The 18,375-nt window shown below is 42.8% G+C and overlaps 2 protein-coding genes across 2 annotated transcripts; both read right to left on the reverse strand.

Annotated features, from left to right (window-relative positions):
* Positions 1 to 978: 978 nt before the first annotated feature.
* On the reverse strand, positions 979 to 6,950 carry LOC120038293 (erythropoietin receptor-like). The gene is made up of 8 exons (XM_038984108.1): positions 6,699 to 6,950; positions 6,192 to 6,327; positions 3,923 to 4,089; positions 3,675 to 3,826; positions 3,369 to 3,525; positions 3,130 to 3,217; positions 2,910 to 2,997; positions 979 to 2,741 (listed from the first exon to the last, which is right to left on the reverse strand). The coding sequence occupies exons 1-8, from the start codon at positions 6,787 to 6,789 to the stop codon at positions 2,037 to 2,039; spliced, it is 1,584 nt and encodes a 527-aa protein (XP_038840036.1). The 5' UTR covers positions 6,790 to 6,950; the 3' UTR covers positions 979 to 2,036.
* Positions 6,951 to 7,976: 1,026 nt separating this feature from the next.
* Positions 7,977 to 16,890, reverse strand: LOC120044593 (ras-related protein Rab-3D-like). Its single transcript, XM_038989263.1, has 5 exons — positions 16,762 to 16,890; positions 13,762 to 14,001; positions 10,595 to 10,713; positions 10,378 to 10,502; positions 7,977 to 10,131 (listed from the first exon to the last, which is right to left on the reverse strand). Exons 2-5 carry the CDS (start codon positions 13,999 to 14,001, stop codon positions 9,944 to 9,946), a joined length of 672 nt encoding a protein of 223 aa, XP_038845191.1. The 5' UTR covers positions 16,762 to 16,890; the 3' UTR covers positions 7,977 to 9,943.
* Positions 16,891 to 18,375: the final 1,485 nt, after the last annotated feature.

Genomic DNA, 18,375 nt, shown 5'->3' on the forward strand with positions numbered 1-18,375 from the left:
ACAACCAACCCATCTATAGCTATTAGCTGTCAGGGACAATTAGAATGTCTCCCCACGTTTTTCTCAACTAAAGGACAACAAGAACATCAAATGGTGCACAGTTTACAAGCATTTCGCTACACTCGCAATAACATTTGCTAAATATGTGTATGTGACCAATAACATTTAATTTGCTTTAATGCCATACATTTTTAAATCATATTAGTACAAAAAAAAAACATTGTGACGATATCAAATATGGAAGCGCATCAGAATTGATTAACATTTATGTTATATTTCAGGCATTATATTGACATTTTTGTTGACCATAAAGAGATCCTGAGTTACAGAAATTATAGGTTGTCAGAAGTTTCGTATAGGTAATCATCACAGTATTATCATAACATGTAATGAAAAAGTCAGGAAACATTCACCAGTTTGTTTAGAAATGAACACTAAAAATAACTGAAAAGCAAAGAGTTTAAAGATAGACAAATTAGGAACTAATTCATATTCTAAATGTTAGTAAACTAAAAATAAACAAAACATGTTTGATTGGGGCCTTTATTCTAAACAAATTTTCACATTGGTTGTTTTTAAAAGATTTTCCCTTAGCCTAGTAAATATGTTCTATACCTGTGTTCTGTGAGGGGATTGTGCTCCTTATCTTCTCTGAACAGATCAGAACCTCATCTCATTATGCTAAGATCTAGGTCAGTCATATAAGGAAAGTTGTGAACTTCACTTGTTATGACGTCAAATACCCTTTTCCCCAATGCCTAGGCTACTCAACTACTGTCCACATTCTAAGGAACAGGACGATACCACTATCTTGGCAAATTTTACATACAGCAGGTTTTTAAAGGACCAAAGAGTTTTAATCTGCTTTGTTTTCATTTTTGCCATGGAAAAAATATTGCGATACTCTACCACCCTCAAACTAAACTCTGGACCTCGAAGCCAGTTCAACTGCATGTTTTCATTGTTCCCCTCTAGTCAGAGACTGATTTAGACTTGTGACTCCAGGTGTGTGCAATTAATTATCAGGTAGAACAGAAAACCAGCAGGCTCCGGACCTTGTAGGGTTAGAGTTGAGTATGCCTGCCCTACCACATTAAATTGTCATATTCACATGTGCCTATGTATACAACTGTATTTTTTACCAATGGGACAACTTAAAATGCGACAACGTTTTTTCAATCTACCCATGCATTTAGCCAAATCACAATTTTTGTTTGTTGGGTGGGAGGAATTACCTACATTTTCAACAAACTGGTGTTTATTTAAACCACAAAAATTAAATTTGTATTATTTACAGTTTCAACAATTATGGCCTCTCAAAATGTATGATAATATGTAAGATTCAATGAGGTGACAATTAGATAGACAGATATACAAACATTCATACATTGGAACCATCATGACTTTTACAACCTTTGTTGATCTAAGCATTGCAAGCAAGAGGTGTACAATAGCATCGTACTGAAATGTGACACATTCCTGCACATCCTACAGTACCTCTTCATTCTAGAAGGAGCTTCATGTTAAGACCATGGCTACATCTTAGTGATACTCTTGTACAATACACAATAGACAACCACAATATTTACAATTTAAGTGTCAACTTTATCTAGTTATTCCAATAAAAATATAGAAAATAACCTTATAAATTGACCTACAAGATCCAGTGATTTAAGAATATACACATTACATGTGTTTTATAATATCAGCTTTAGAGTGTTTTAGTTGTTCATGTATTTTTCAAACAGCTGCCTTCCGATTGACAGGATATTGTGAGAATGAGCTTGTGACATCCAAAGAAATATGAAATTCTTATCAGGGATACTTTTGACTTTTCCTCACAAACCTTTGAGCTTAAATTTTGGTTTGTCTGTTATCGCATAGTTATGAGAGTAGCCTACATCCTGGCTTTTTACATTCCACTGACAAGAAGATGGAGTCAATGTAGAAGCCTTGGCCAAACATCCCAACTGTTTTTCAGCTTCATTGGACCTTTAAGCCTCAGTTCATAGCCTGTAACATAGCTTAGCCTTAATTCAGAATGCAAAGTGGATGGGCGTACCTATGGGTCTTCTGTGTGCAGGGATCTCGTTCTTGTACTCATTGGTATAGATAACTCCCTTCCCAATGTCATCGATCTTATTCGAGCTTATCGGACTGTAATCCATGGAGACGCCTGAGTCGGCCACTGCCATGTAGGTGTACCCGGGGCCCTTGGGCGGCCAGGTGTGGTTTGGGTACTCAAAACTGGACTGGGACGAGAGGCAGCCCGATCCTGAGCTCTGTTGGAAGGAGCCCAAGTCTGATCGAGATTCAGAGGATGTCCTTCCAGAGGCAAAGAGAACCTGCAGGGGCAAGGTTTCCTCCAATATGTCGTCCAGCGGCTCCTCCCCACTGTGGTTCTGAGCATTGAGGGTGACATAGGCATCATGAGACTCCAGTAGAGAAGACTGGGTCCAGGGTGCAGGGTGCTGATGAATAGCCCGGAGCTGGTCCATCGGCCAGTGCTCCTGGGGGGTTTCTCTCCACCCCTCCATCAATGCAGAATCCACCCTCTTTAGCTTCTTGTCTTCATCCTCCTCCTCACCAAGTGCCTCTGAGGCCTTGGGCGGCAAAGCGGAGCTGGGTAAGGCGGGACCAAGGCTAACCTCGGAGAGCACCTCTAGTGGTGCAGGGAATTCCTCGGAGTAGAAGTAGGCTGGCCTCAACCATAAGCCTCCAGTGCTGTGGCCCAACCACTCCTATTGACAAACCAAATGAGAGAGGTTCAGGAGTCTGCACTAATATTGAGTCAAGATGAACAGACTACGATACACACAAAGGATATAGATAAACACTGCACAAGGTACTTCATACCGAGTTTCATATTCCAAGGATACGAAGACTAATACTGGATTTACTTGTCTCACCTGAAAGTCACCACCATAAACCTTAAAGAGGCCTTGGAACTTGCTTTCAGGGGTGGGAATGATTGGCCAGATCTTCTTCAACAGGAACCTGAGGACAATATTGTACAGCCTTATTCCATAAATACACCACTGAGGATGTCTCTACAAAGGAGATCACTAAAGAGTGTAGTTACAGTGGTAGACTAAAAACTTTGGAAAGTTGTTGTTGATGGTAACTGACCTGCGATGAGACATGAGCACAATGAGAGACAGCAGGGTGAGGACGAGAGAGATGATGAGACTCAGGGACACGATGAGAGGGTCCAAGTCTGCAAATAAGATAAAACAGCAACAAGGTTACACCAGGGATGAAATCCAAGGGAGGGATCCCTCACAAATAGAACGAAGATGTTTAGCTCACGAGACAAGCACATTATTTTGGTGACCGTGTGAATGTTGCTGCAGGAGAAAGAAGCTTACCACCAGGCATTGTTTCCATCAGTACCGGGTCAGTCCAGGCGCTCCAGTAGCCACTGTAGCTGATGCCGTCCAGTTTGATACGAATGCGCACCTTGTACTTAGTGCCTGACTGCAGACCACGCAAGATGAGCTCAGAGCTGGCTTGCACCTCCTCCACCTGAAGACAAGAGATGATAATGCGTTGTCATTGACACATCTCTGCCGAAGGCCAAGAAAGGAACGGCACCATTATTCACAAGGACTTCAAACGTTTCTCTTGTCTGGTAACAAACTTCTACCTCTGATATGAGTGTGTGTTGTTCATACCTTTCCAATGTGGCTCCCTGCCATGGCGTAGCTGACCTCGTACATCATGCTGTCGCCCATGTACTTGAGAGAGGGAGGCAGCCAGCTGGCCTTCAGCTGCCCCTGCGTCCCTGTACTCGTCAATGTCAGATTGGCAGGCGGGTCTAACAGGACTGACACACAGACATAAGAAGAAAATGTAATTCCTAAATCCTGAGAAAAAACTAATGGAATAGTTCCCAAAAGACAACCACAACTCTATAACTCACAGACAAGTTCAATGAAGAGACTGCGGTTGTGGATCAGCAGGTCGTCCCGAAACACCCGGATGTCAAGGGGCACAAAACATGGAGTCTGGGACAACCTGCAAAAATACAGCCTCTTGCCGCCTGCTGCTGGTAGGGCAGTTACGGCACACTCACTACTGTTCTCATTCCTGCAGACGAGGAGAGACATTTGGATTGTATCAAATCAAATTTTATTTGTCACATACACATGGTTAGCAGATGTTAATGCGAGTGTAGCGAAATGCTTGTGTTTCTAGTTCCGACAATGCAGTAATAACCAACAAGTAATCTAACCTAACAATTCCACAACTACTACCTTATACACACAAGTGTAAAGGGATAAGGAATATGTACATAAAGATATATGAATGAGTGATGGTACAGAACGGCATAGGCAAGATGCAGTAGATGGTATAGTGTACAGTCTATACATATGAGATGAGTAATGTAGGGTATGTAAACATAAAGTGGCATAGTTTAAAGTGGCTAGTGATACATGTATTACATAAAGATGGCAAGATGCAGTGGATGATATACAGTACAGTATATACATATACATATGAGATGAGTAATGAAGGGTATGTAAACATTATATTAAGTGGCATTGTTTAAAGTGGCTAGTGATACATTTTTACATAATTTCCATCAATTCCCATTATTAAAGTGGCTAGAGATGAGTCAGTATGTTGGCAGCGGCCACTAAATGTTAGTGGTGGCTGTTTAACAGTCTGATGGCCTTGAGATAGAAGCTGTTTTTCAGTCTCTCGGTCCCTGCTTTGATGCACCTGTACTGACCTCGCCTTCTGGATGATAGCGGGGTGAACAGGCAGTTGCTCGGGTGGTTGTTGTCCTTGATGATCTTTATGGCCTTCCTGTGACATCGGGTGGTGTAGGTGTCCTGGAGGGCAGGTAGTTTGCCCCCGGTGATGCGTTGTGCAGACCTCACTACCCTCTGGAGAGCCTTACGGTTGTGGGCGGAGCAGTTGCCGTACCAGTCGGTGATACAGCCCGACAGGATGCTCTCGATTGTGCATCTGTAGAAGTTTGTGAGTGCTTTTGGTGACAAGCCGAATTTCTTCAGCCTCCTGAGGTTGAAGAGGCGCTGCTGCGCCTTCTTCACAACGCTGTCTGTGTGGGTGGACCAATTCAGTTTGTCCGTGATGTGTACACCGAGGAACTTAACTTTCCACCTTCTCCACTACTGTCCCGTCGATGTGGATAGGGGGGTGCTCCCTCTGCTGTTTCCTGAAGTCCACAATCATCTCCTTTGTTTTGTTGACGTTGAGTGTGAGGTTATTTTCCTGACACCACACTCCGAGGGCCCTCACCTCCTCCCTGTAGGCCGTCTCGTCGTTGTTGGTAATCAAGCCTACCACTGTAGTGTCGTCCGCAAACTTGATGATTGAGTTGGAGGCGTGCATGGCCACGCAGTCGTGGGTGAACAGGGAGTACAGGACAGGGCTCAGAACGCACCCTTGTGGGGCCCCAGTGTTGAGGATCAGCGGGGTGATCCTCACCACCTGGGGGCGGCCCGTCAGGAAGTCCAGGACCCAGTTGCACAGGGCGGGGTCGAGACCCAGGGTCTCGAGCTTGATGACGAGTTTGGAGGGTACTATGGTGTTAAATGCTGAGCTGTAGTCGATGAACAGCATTCTCACATAGGTATTCCTCTTGTCCAGATGGGTTAGGGCAGTGTGGTTGCGATTGCGTCGTCTGGACCTATTGGGTCGCTAAGCAAATTGGAGTGGGTCTAGGGTGTCAGGTAGGGTGGAGGTGATATGGTCCTTGACTAGTCTCTCAAAGCACTTCATGATGACGGAAGTGAGTGCTATGGGGCGGTAGTCGTTTAGCTCAGTTACCTTAGCTTTCTTGGGAACAGGAACAATGGTGGCCCTCTTGAAGCATGTGGGAACAGCAGACTGGGATAAGGATTGATTGAATATGTCCTTAAACACACCAGCCAGCTGGTCTGCGCATGCTCTGAGGACGCGGCTGGGAATGCCGTCTGGGCCTGCAGCCTTGCGAGGGTTAACACGTTTAAATGTTTTACTCACCTCGGCTGCAGTGAAGGAGAGCCCGCAGGTTTTGGTTTACACTTTGTATCAAGTTTCTAGGCTAAATGGAAAATTGAGGTGATCATTCTTCAAAACACATTCATAGCAGGTAGCTACCCTCTACCAAGACAGGGTGAGAGGATATGGTACACGTAGCAGCAATTATTAACTGAACGCTTTGCCTGATCATGACTTACTGGTATGTGTATCTGAATGAGTATTGGTCAGCAGAGCCAGCCCTTTCCTCATCCTCCTCCCAGAAGCAGGTGAGGTCCGACAACCCTTCAGCAAAGCACTTTGGAATCTCTGGCTCAGCGTGGAGCAGCAGAGCCACTGTGTGGACAAGGGAGGGAAGTCTTAGTCCACAAGGAAAATGTGTGTTGGGGCATTATTGGTTTTGACAATTTAGTAAACACAGGTGAAGACTTAAAGTAAGTCTCCAAACAGCTCCAGAGGAATGACTATTGATGATTAGTGATTATTCTAACTATTTTTAACAGCTATTAAATTCACCAAATTGTGCAAGGAAACACAAAACATTTGACAATTGATAACCTGTCTCTATCTTAACCCAAATCTAAAACATCAAACATTATGTTGAAATACAAAATATAACATGATTGAAAATAAGCGTTGTAATTGTAAACACTTGTGTTACAGAAGGTGAAGAAAACAAGTAGGCTATTTGGAAAAATGTGTCCTACCTTTAGTTTCCAAAGCATGCACAATGGATGTTTTCTGAGCGCAAAATAATACACAAAAAGCCAACAGCTTATTCAGGTTATTGTTTGTCATCTTTTTGTCTCCTCTGAGAACAAAGCGGGCTACGCGTTCTGTTGTACTGCATAACTGGTAGGCAACCAGCTCCAAACGTCTGTTTTCTCCATCTCGCTTCGTGACAGTCTGTCTCTGAGATACTATGGATAGTGCAACACAGTTGTGCGTGCATCACAGGAGATAAGGTGTGAGCGAGTGTCCAAGCCAAGCTGTTTACTTTTTACTCAAACCCAACTGTAGAGGTGGAGCATACAAAATATTTTCACTCATGTCTGTGGGCGGGACTAGAGTAAGGTTACAACATGCTTCCATTGGGACAATATGTCCCACCAAACCACAGGGACCCTTGGAGAAAGCTGAGGGCCACAACACAACTCTAAGTGACAACTGCATTTAGTTGTAGTGGGCTATTTTTTTGACATGCATAATTGAGGTTCCTTATTGTGAGGAACAAAGGAGGCACGTGGCAGACATACTCAGGTAATAAGGTAGGCCTAATAACTGAAAACCCACATGGAGCCAGTGAACTCACAACTCAGCATAAACGGTCTCTTATGACCTACACCCATGTTTTTGAGCTCGACCTGCGTTCTGTATTGCATGGGGTAGTGTCCCGTGATAAGCATGGGGGCGTTTAGGCTCATCCCAACCCTACATAATGTGAATGTAATTTAGCCTGGCCTTACATCACTTGACTTTAGTGGGCTCAGGCTGAGGATTTCTCATTTGGCACTAAGAAAGATCACTGATAGGCACCAGTATATGATGTAAGACTACAGTATGATGTAAAAATATAAAAAGGTTACAAAACATTGCAAGAAGATTAACTACAAAGGACACAGAAAGCCTGTGGGTGACAGGAAAGGGCACCAGGAAACGGCTTATTGTTGAGGAGGACCACGGCAGTGTGGTTTTCTGTGTCGTTAGATTTTTAAAAAACACCACAACCCCCCCCATCCAAATGGGAAGGGAGGTAGGACGTAAGGCCATAAATTATAGATGGTATCACCATGAAGACTAACCTAACCACATAGAACATGGGTCTCAAGCCTTTGTCCGCTTGAATGCATAGATGTTGTGCTTTCACAAGTTCTAATCATCTAAACGATTTAGCATCAGGATTGCACAATAAAACGACAACTCAGCATTTATATTTTGTAATGAAGTTTTATTTTCATAAACACATTCAATGTATATGCCTTTTCTAATAAGATTTTCCATCAAACAGCGCCTTAAATAGGAACAAAACAAATATACATTAAGACAACAGTATAGTTTCCCCTTAATAGTATAACAAACCTATATAACCTATGGAATGCCAGACTACACAAAAACTAACCAATTCCACCGAAAAAAAATAAAAGGATAAAATGACTTTCACTTACAACTTCAGATGAACATAATTATCAAAAAATATGTTATGGGTCCTTTTAATCAACTGACATTGAAGTATTTAAATAAACTTGGGTATCAGTGCATTTAGAGAAGTCCTCCTCAGGACTTTCAGTAAAACCTCACCACTTTCAATCCAGTTACCTTCAGCAGCAGAAAGAAAAACACTATTTAAATACACTGACAAACACCACCCAGGAGAAAGCTTTACAACTTGGGCATAATGCAGATGTAATGTGGGGTATAGTGTTTTTACACAGCTATAAAAGGTTAACGGTTAAGTCTCCAGTAAAGTGTTTCACACCACAACAAGACAACTTGCTCGTGGTAGGAGATGAACAGGGGAAATCACTTGATACAAATCAGCCAGCTAATATCAAACAGCGAGTCAGCATCAGCTGTGCATCCAGGTGGATAAGTGTCTTTGTGATAAGCAATGGGAGAGAGTAGGCGCTCATGAATACTTTTGGCGGGCTTTGACCCAACCCCTCAGCTTTAGCAGTGCTTTGCCGTGCCTGACCCTAACTGATGGCCAGTGAACAGTGTGGGGCTAGTGATAGGTAAATTGCAGTGTCTGTGAGTAACAGAGGGCCGGAGAACGGGGAGATGCATGTCTCTCCAGTCCAGTTGGAGAAATGCATATTTTTTTCTACTGAAGCCATCCAAGCAGTACAATGGAATGCACTGTACATGCTTTAGGTGCACCATTTGTCTTTCTGTTTAAGCATATGATTTGGAAAATGAATTAGCATGGGTGTCATGCTTGGCCAATCACCACGCTTTAATTAGGCTACTTCATAGACAGTAGCTTAGATGTAAGAACAGTACAGTAACATCATGCAAGTAATGCAGGCAGTTTACACTGGCACATCCAGATTACAGGACACTGTTGAAGCCTTGTGCAATCGGGTTGGAAAGTGTAAAAACAATGAGTAGGAAGGGAGGCACGGAGGGGTGAGCGGGGATATGCCAGAGCAGGTCACGTGATGCGCATCAGTGTCACTAGTGTTATACGACTTCCTCCCAGACAAACATCCTAGAGCACAACATTGCGCTAACATTGTTTGGAACAGAATCTCATACTTTTCACCTTCTCTTTCCCATAAGCAGTAGTGGTTAAGAAAGTCTCAAGAATAGTAGTGCACAATTATTCTGAGGACATGGCAAAATGGCATCTTCAGTGTCACAGAGTAAAGCATGGAGGTCAGGTAAATAAGGAAGCAAAAGGCCAAAGCAGCAGAATAACTCAGTTTTGTGATTGTCTGGATGATGTCATTTGATTTCATTAATAACAGTTACATCTAGATTTTGATCAAGGATATGCAAAAATGTGGATTTTTTTTCAGGTTTTGCTGTGCTGTTTTCTGTCCGGTTTTGGATTCTGAGAAGTCTAGTCCAATGAATATATTCGAAGCAGAGCACCAGCCAGGGGGCATCCAAAACAAAAGCACCTTCTGCTCTGTTTGAGTCTTAAACTATTATATTTTCATTAATTAAACTCTGAACACAACAATGACCTAAAATAATGACCAGGGGTGAAGGCCACAATACACAAGAGAGATGGGGCCTTTTCATGGAATACAGAAACTAGAGCAGGGGATATGTGGGATAACGCTGGATGGACCGAGGGGAGGGGATCGATGGTTCTCAGCTGGCTGCTTTATGGTTTTCACTGTAGTGGCTGTGTTAGGGGGTGTGAGATTGGGGTGTAGTTTGAGAGGTGTACCCTCTATACTTCACGCACTGTGATGGGGTTTGTTGTGGGGCTGTGAGGCAGGATTTAGCAGCCACAGCCCCCATGGTTCTCTGGAGGTGAGTCCTGTAGACTGGTGCTCCTGTGATTGGACAACAGGTTGGCATCTCCACCCATGCTCTCGTTCATCTTCTCACAGATGACGTCTACCAGCCGCTCAAACACCTGCTTCACGTTGATGTTGTCCTTGGCACTGGCCTCGAAGAACTGGAACCCTGTCAGACAGAGACGGGGAAATTGAGTAGAGTAATTACTTACTGTGGAGAGATTTCAAGAAAAGCAGATGAGATATTTAGGCTTAAGTGTTCAGTGTCCCCTGTTATATCTGTGTGTAAGTGTGTTCTCATGAGGCCAATATGCTGTGGTAGTGTGACCTCTTAGTGTATAGTTTTTGCAAAGACTGCATGCTGTCGTGGACAGTACTCACCAAGATCTTCGGCCATGTCGTGGACAGTACTCACCAAGATCTTCGGCCAGTCTCTGGCCTTCCTCTGTGGGGACTAGCCTCTCATCCTCCAGTTCACACTTGTTTCCCACCAGGATCACCTGTGCGTTGTCCCAAGAGTATGTCTTAATCTGAGTTGCCCTGTATGACCGAGGTGAGAGTAGACGAATGCACAGTCTGAGAAGGCAGCAGGGTCAATATGGAAATTATGGAACCTTCCACCTTTCACTCACCAGTCCTGAACTGCGTTGAAGGAGTCCTGGTTGGTGATGTCATACATGAGCAGGAAGCCCATGGCTCCTCTGTAGTAGGCTGTGGTGATGGTACGGTAGCGCTCCTGCCCCGCTGTGTCCTGTGGGGAACATGATGGCTGGTCATTCTTTACAGGTTGGGTTTGGGAACATGTTAAATTGTGTGGTATTTTGAGACCAGAAGGGGGCAATATTGATTAAGAACTACAGACTTGAGATGCTAGAGGTGAATGTGTGTGTGTATACGCTTGTAAATATTCAGCAGCTCTAGAAAAGACTACAATTAATCTTCTTCTTTTTTTTTTAACATACAAAATTGATATTTGACATAAATACACATACTTCTGTGATAGTGCCTTGTCCTTTAAATTGTCCTATCAGCCTAAACCTTTCCACCCAAAGCCACTGTCAACTTCAGACTATTAGAAATTAAAGTGTCAGATACTCTTTGTTTAATCATGTAACATCTACATTTGTCATGTCCATCAACATAACTTCTTGTCAAACAACAAACCCTGGCCCACTAACAAAAACCCAGTAAGAACAAAAAGAACACGGAGAGCGTCAGATGTCGATAACAGCTCTCTGGTGCCACAGAGCTGTAGAGACCTGTTTATCAGAAACATCTTTCAATTAAGTAGAGGTTGAGTGTGATGTCAGAGTTGCTTCCCTAGAAAAGGTTAACGTGAAAAAAATAGTCAAGCAGGTGAGGGGATTAAATTGTCACGGCAACGATCCTTGGCCGTCGCTTGGTAACCTGGCCTGGGTCCCTCATTTGCATTGGAGGACTTTACATCACTGAATAGTGGGGTGGGTGTTTTATGAATGTTTCATTAGGGCTAATAGTGTGCAGGGTAGTCAGCCCGAACAAACTGCCACCGATTTAGAGATTGCAAGAAATAGAGCTGTTCTTATCTTAGAACAGGTGCCGGGCTAGAGAGACAAGTGCTCTGTAAGTGTGTGAGTCGGTGTATCCGCAGCGGTGTACTTCTGTTAAATGACCTTACCCAGAAGGAGAGTGTGTCATCTCAGGGTCATTTTTGTTTCATTTATGAATGAAAGATACCAGATGCATATCTTATCTGATATGTGCAGACATGATCAAATATTTGACAGGGTAATGGATCTTACAGTAGCACTAACCAAATACTGTCCCCATGGCTCACACTGTCTCCACAACTATCTATACACCAAGTAAAGAAAATACTGTCCAAAAGCATATGCATGATGACAATGAGTGTAAAATGGTTGGGGGTCAGAGCCATTGATGTCACTAGGACCCTTCTCAGCATGCGTCACCTGGTCCTGCCGCCCACACAAAGCAGGGACACACTCTAAGCCCTGGGCTTTGTGGTTCCGACACCAGGTGTGTCATTGTGCAGTTAACATATTGCCATGTGGTGTATCCTCCTAGAATAAGCAGTATGGTTCAGGTTGAGAAAGTAGAACCATAATGGTAATATAGAAGGCTTCAAATTAAACTCACTTTTAAAACCATGATAAAAAAATATATTTTCAAGCCTTTCATGCCACACACGTGGAGGAAGGCTTGCAGCAGTGTGGACAGGGCACCACCTGTACACTCTTCATAGAGTGGCGAGGCTCAGAGGGTTTGAGTGAAAACAGGACACTGTGGATTAAACGCCCCTGGCCATCCACATAGGGTTGTTCATTAACTGTACACTTGCTCTCGAAGCCAGGACTCATTTATTGGACATGGTTGCTACTTCCACACCTCCAATGTATGAGGCAAACTGAGGAGGGTTTTATTCTTCTCTGATTTGAAACCCACTGGATGCTCATCGGATGGCATTCAGTGATCCCAGCCACCACTGACGACATTAAGCCAAATCACGTGTCCTAGGTGGAAACAGGGTCAGTGCGTCAGTCAGCTTGGTTTCGGTGTGTACATTGGTGTGGACACGGTTGCTGCTGATTCATCTTGATTGAATACAATACCATATAGGATGTTTGTCTTGTTTAAACAGCATTCACTACGTGGAAATAGTTTGCTTTGAAACACTTTCAGACATCAGGGGACTAGGTTACATAGAAATACATTGTGAAAATCTGGTAGCCCTGTAATTCAAGTATTTCCACAGAACCTGATATTTTTTTCCACTAATTGGTCTTTTGACCAATCAGTTCAGCTCTAAAAAAGATCTGATGTGAAAAGATCTGATATGGTTGGTCAAAAGACCAATAAGTAGAAAATGGATCAGAATTGGTCTGCCTGTCCAAACACAGCATAAGTCTCTAGAGCATGTGGTGCAAGCAGCAGCAACACATTGCAGTAGCTTGAGATGAGAAACCAAGTTTTCAGCAAAACATACAAGAGAGACGGAGGGTAAAATCATTGGTGGAAAAAATACTCAATTGTCATACTTGAGTAAAAGCAAAGATACCTTAATAGAAAATGACTGAACTGAAAGTCACCCAGTAAAATACTACTTAAGTCTTAAAGCGTCTGGTTTTAAATGTACTTAATTACAGTGGTGGAAAAATTACTAAATTGTCATGCTTAGTAAAGGTAAAAAATGACATGCTATAAATCTAATTCCTTATATTAAGCAAACCCGATGGCATGATTTACGGAAAGCCAGGGGCACACTCCAACACTCAGACATCTTTTAAAAATATAGTATTTGTGTTTAGTGAGTCCACCAGAGGCGTTATATTGACAGGCTTGTGAATTGGACCATATTGTTGTCCTGACTGAGCATTTGAAATGTAATGTATACTTTTTGGTGTCAAGGAAAGTGTATGGGAGTAAAAAGTACATGTTTTCTTTAGGAATAAAATTGAGTAAAATTTGTCAAATATTAATTGTAAAGTAAGGTACCCCCAAACAACGACTTAAGTAGTACTTCAAAGTATTTTTACACCACTGTGTAAAATGCAAGGGCCTTGCAAATGAAAGTTGGTCATTGACCCACTATAGAATTATCAGCCATCTGTCTGAAAAACTCAATTCAATAGCAAAGGATTTGGCCTATGGATTTATATTCTGGTTTAATACAGAAGACAACTTTCCTCTTGATGGGATGTGTATGCGAGTCCACTATGATGGCAAAAATGTGTCAAAGGTGGCAATCATGTTTTAGAGACCATAGCTGGCATGTGGGACAAAATGCATAAGGCTAACTCACCCATATCTGTAGCTTTATCCTTTTCTCATTGCGGAAGACGGTCTTGACCTTGAAGTCTATGCCCACGGTGGAGACAAAGGCTGAGGTGAAGGAGTCATCAGCATAGCGGAACAGGAAGCTGGTCTTCCCCACACTGCTGTTGCCAATGATCAGCAGCTTGAACATGTAGTCAAAGTTCTGGTCAGCCGCATCCTTCTGGGCAGGCTGCTGCTGAAGGCGAGAGTCATTCACTGACGCCATCTAGAGGGGAAGGCAGAGGTGTGAGAGGTGATACTATAGCTCAGGGTGAATTAAACACCAAATCATCAGGTTAGAGGCTCGTAAGTAAGCATTTCACTGTAAGGTCTACACCTGTTGTAGTCGGCGCATGTGACATAACATTTGATGAGAGTCTTTGAATTTCATACCAACAGTTGGTAGGTAAAAGCAACAGGCCAGGTCCAGTCCCCTAAATTGTTATGATCCAGTAATGAAAGGTTGCGGGGAGTTTTCAAAACCTGCTCGTCATAGCTATTATGTCAGTCACTTGCAGGCTGCAGCATCTGCCACTGGGTATCAAGTTGCACACCATAAAGACCTTTTAGTGTCTGTCACTCGTTCCTAAAAGTGGGTGTAATGACTGCAAGGAATGGGCGTGAAAGGAGAGTCCATGGTCTCCCCCCTCGCCCTCAGCTGATCAATCAGGGCTGCACACCACAGCTTCCCTCTGATGAGGACTGTCTCCTTGGAGACCGGTCCAGAACATAACCGCCAGGCCCATTAATGGGCCAGGCCAGCTAGCTCAGCATGTCCATCTTAAGATGTAGTGATATTTAACAACAAAGGGGAATGTAGAGGATGGTCCACAGACACTATTGTGGGGCAAAGAAAATCTGTTGTTGAAGCTGTATCGCTATGATTCCATGTTTGTGCCCACAGAGATTATAGGGGTGTGAGTGAGTCACTGCCCCTTACTTTTAACATGGGGGATGAGCTGTGCGGTAAATGTGTTAAATAAGGCAAATGCATGATTTACGGGCCAAAACAATTTTGTAAAGATTCTGTGCAAAAGGCAGGTCTGTACTATAATCCCCTATCACATGGCACCAATCAAACTTTCATCTGACCATTGCTTTGTGGGTCTGAAGTCATTGGATCATAGGTCCCACACTGTGTACAAAGAATATGCAGGAAACCCATTGGATCAAGTGTTGTTTTCCTCTCAGAATGTAAGCCTGCTAAATTCTGGTCACATCATGCACATTTACACTGTGGCTCAAGACACAGTCTTTAAGGCAAAATAATATTTGGGGAAACTGTTTTTCTACCCTAAATCTGTGACAACTGTTGTACTGCTGACGCAATGAGTAGCCTACAATATCCAATATCACTCAATACAATATTATATAATCCATCCCAATGCTGCAGTCATACCGTCCAAATTATTCTAAGATATTAGAGACCAAAGTTACTGAATGATGAAGTGTTGAGAAACACATGGCCAAAACTCTTTGTGGACAAGTAGCATTAGATTACTTTGACCAGTGGGTGATGAATTTAATACTGGCATGCCACACCATCTGCCACAATAATCGGGTACATCTCTGACGGGACAGATTTTACATCACTGTCATCACAGAACAGGCCTCCACTTAGTAGAGTTGAAATGGGAGTCATTTTTTATGCATTGGAGAAGCATTAGTTCTGTAAAACAAATAGAGGCCATTATGGTGAATAGGCCTAGTGTGGTCTCTCAGCTGGCACTGTTTGCCGAGTAAGGTCCCTGGCTGTTATAGGAAATTAACTCTTGGTTGACAGCTGTCTGTTCCCTATAAAAGAATGGTCGTAAACACAGGTGAAGGAAGTGGGTTAGTAAAATGTAGTGGTTTCAGTATACCTGGACAAACTCAAATGAATAGCACAATAAGTAGGCCTATACTTTTGTGTCCACTCACTCACTCTACCCATCATATTGAAAGTTGTCAAGTGTCCATTCTCCATCTCTATAAGCCCTTGATCATGACTCTCAGTTTCATTACATTACACATAAGTTATTGGACAAAGGCATCTTCTGTATGGGGGAGTTTTGTTAAGAGCCCCGATGCTTAATCTGAACATTAACAAGCGTCTGTTTTGGAAGCATAAGGACCTTATCTTTCATATCAGTGAGAAATCATTTAAAAAGGTTGAATTGATACCCCTTGATAGGGTTAGTGTCAGTGGAGGACGACTCATAATAATGGCTGGAAAGGAGTGAATGGCATCAAACACATGGAACCTATGTGTTTGATGTATTTGAACCATTCCACTCCAGCCATTAGCACGAGCCTGTCCTCCCCAATTAAGGTGCCACCAACCTCATGTGGTTAGTGTTCCCACAAGGCCATATCTCCACGTTACAGAGCTTGTTTACTGAAGATAAGCGGCCTGTGCTAGGGAGAGACCTGTGCTAATTAGCTATGGAGCGTGTTCTGAACACCTGTGTGTAAGCGTAACTCGGGAGGTATAGTTTTGTCAGATGGAGGCACCCATAGCTGTATAGATCTGTGCATTTTTTTTATTTGAAGGATTCTTTCTCGCTAATGTAAAGGCCACATAGCAAGCGATGATTTGACGTTTCAAAACATTGAAACACAGCGTCGGGATTTTAGTTCACATGAGGTAGTCGTTGATGAAGCTAATGACTGAAAACTGTAGGGAGAAGGCACATGCCGCCTAGAGTGTGACAGCTATATCTCTATATGATATAGAACTGCCAAAGTAGACCCTATACAGAGAATGGGGGTGAAGAAAATCCATCGGTACTTCAAATCGCACCAGGTGCTCGAGACTCGAGGATTAATTGGCGATGGCTCGAAAACCTGTTGTCACATTATAGAAACATGTAAAACTAAGTCCAGTGTACATTAAATTGAGTTAAGTAAACGAGAATACAATGCCCAGCAAATTATTTTCATTGTACATGAAGGAAGCTGGACAAAGGCGCAGAAAATATTGACCAAACTTTTCCCAACCACTTACCTAATCTATGGAAAAGGAAATTCTTTGACTTTAACTTTCAATGTTATTTCCTTTCAAGTGAAGAGTGAAAGTTCCCTAGGGTCTTCAACAACCTGAATTATCTTTCCGCCCACGGCTTTCTGCCTCACCGTTTTCCTCTGAGCGTTTGCGGAATAGAACAGGCAGCTCCCGGATCTCGTTTGTGTACAAAGGAGCACCCTTCCAGAGCGCAGCAGTCAGTGTAGTGGCCACCTCACACGACAGTATTCACACAGCTATAATCTCTCACACACTTCCAGAGAGCAAATTTCCTGTACTTTATGATCCCTCACTCAGCTCTAGCCTGTTTCGAAATAAGAGCTTTCACAAATCAAGGCAGCATATACAGTATGTTTGTGTTTGACTGATGTTAATGTGTATTAAATTGTTGAATAAAATAGGGAATATTCTCAGGTGGGTCAGTCTTCTGATCTGAACTTCGGAGATGCTCTGCAGTCTGCCAACCTCATAATGTATTAAGTATAACTCAACATTTAATAATGCAGAGTTGCAGATCATTAGAAATACACTAATGAGATCACTGGGCTTAGATTCTAAAATGTTGTAAATTAATATTTTCGTGCAGATATGGTAAGCCAACTTTGGAAAAGCATCCACCAGTTAATAAATCAGAATTATTTCCATGAGTGAATAAGTGCACATCCTTGACACTTCCTGGTGTTTTAGACCAGGGTTTCCCAAACTCGGTCCTAGGGCCCCCTTTGGGTGCACGTTTTGGTTTTTGCCCAAGCACTACAGGGCTGATTCAAATAATCAAAGCCACCAACCTCCTGTGGTTAGTGCTAGGGCAAAAAATAAAACGTGCACTGAGTTTTGGAAATCCTGTTTGACACTTGCACATAGTCACTACTTGGGAATTCCAGAAATCAGCAGTGTGAGAAATGTTTTTTCTACTACTGCACATGAAGGGTACTTTGTTTTCTAGTTCACACGGCTTACTTCCAGCAGCACCATATCCACCATACCAACACCACCACTTTGTGGCTCATTGACCTGCTGTGGTATCTGGGTAATGTAACATGGGGAGTGAATGAGTTTGGTTGTGGTGTAACTGTATATCTGTAGATAATTTGGTGTTTTCCTTTTTTTGAAAAGTAAACAAAGTGTTAGTTCACTCCAAGAGAAACTCCAGAATTGGTGGCCTGGTTTACCTCTAATTACATAGGGAGAGATTTCTCTTGAAATCTCACCTAATCAGAGAGTAGGTGAATTTGTGCTGCTGGAGTTCAAAGAATGCTATTTCCTGGTGCCACTGACAAGGCTCATCTCAAGAGGAAGTCTTTCCTTCTGATCCAAGAGGAGTGGCCCAGACTGCTGAGAGACATACAGTATAGGCATGATAAGGAATCTAAACAAGATTTCCTATGACACTGTCACTCTCTGTACTTTCCATACCAAACAGTTTCATCATGATGATCTACCACTGTAAACTAACTATTCTGAGTCAAAATCTCAACATTGTAGTTTGACATTAACATTAATAAAGATACATACATGCATACAGCTAAAACAACCAGACTAATACATCACAATATGTAGATTGTAGAAGCCTTTTCACTCACTCTGAAACACCAT

Source organism: Salvelinus namaycush, chromosome 3, assembly GCF_016432855.1.
Source record: "Salvelinus namaycush isolate Seneca chromosome 3, SaNama_1.0, whole genome shotgun sequence".
NCBI classification, from domain to species: domain Eukaryota; kingdom Metazoa; phylum Chordata; class Actinopteri; order Salmoniformes; family Salmonidae; genus Salvelinus; species Salvelinus namaycush.

Excerpts from the sequence above, each read along its gene's own strand:
- LOC120038293 (XM_038984108.1), bottom strand. The coding sequence starts at position 6,789 with ATGACAAACAATAACCTGAATAAGCTGTTGGCTTTTTGTGTATTATTT. Across the intron at positions 4,090-6,191 it reads TCATTCAGATACACATACCA|GAATGAGAACAGTAGTGAGT; the intron begins GTAAGTCATGAT and ends CCTCGTCTGCAG. Across the intron at positions 2,998-3,129 it reads GTGCTCATGTCTCATCGCAG|GTTCCTGTTGAAGAAGATCT; the intron begins GTCAGTTACCAT and ends TATTGTCCTCAG.
- LOC120044593 (XM_038989263.1), bottom strand. The coding sequence starts at position 14,001 with ATGGCGTCAGTGAATGACTCTCGCCTTCAGCAGCAGCCTGCCCAGAAG. Across the intron at positions 10,714-13,761 it reads GGATAAAGCTACAGATATGG|GACACAGCGGGGCAGGAGCG; the intron begins GTGAGTTAGCCT and ends TGTTCCCCACAG. Across the intron at positions 10,503-10,594 it reads TTCAACGCAGTTCAGGACTG|GGCAACTCAGATTAAGACAT; the intron begins GTGAGTGAAAGG and ends TCGGTCATACAG.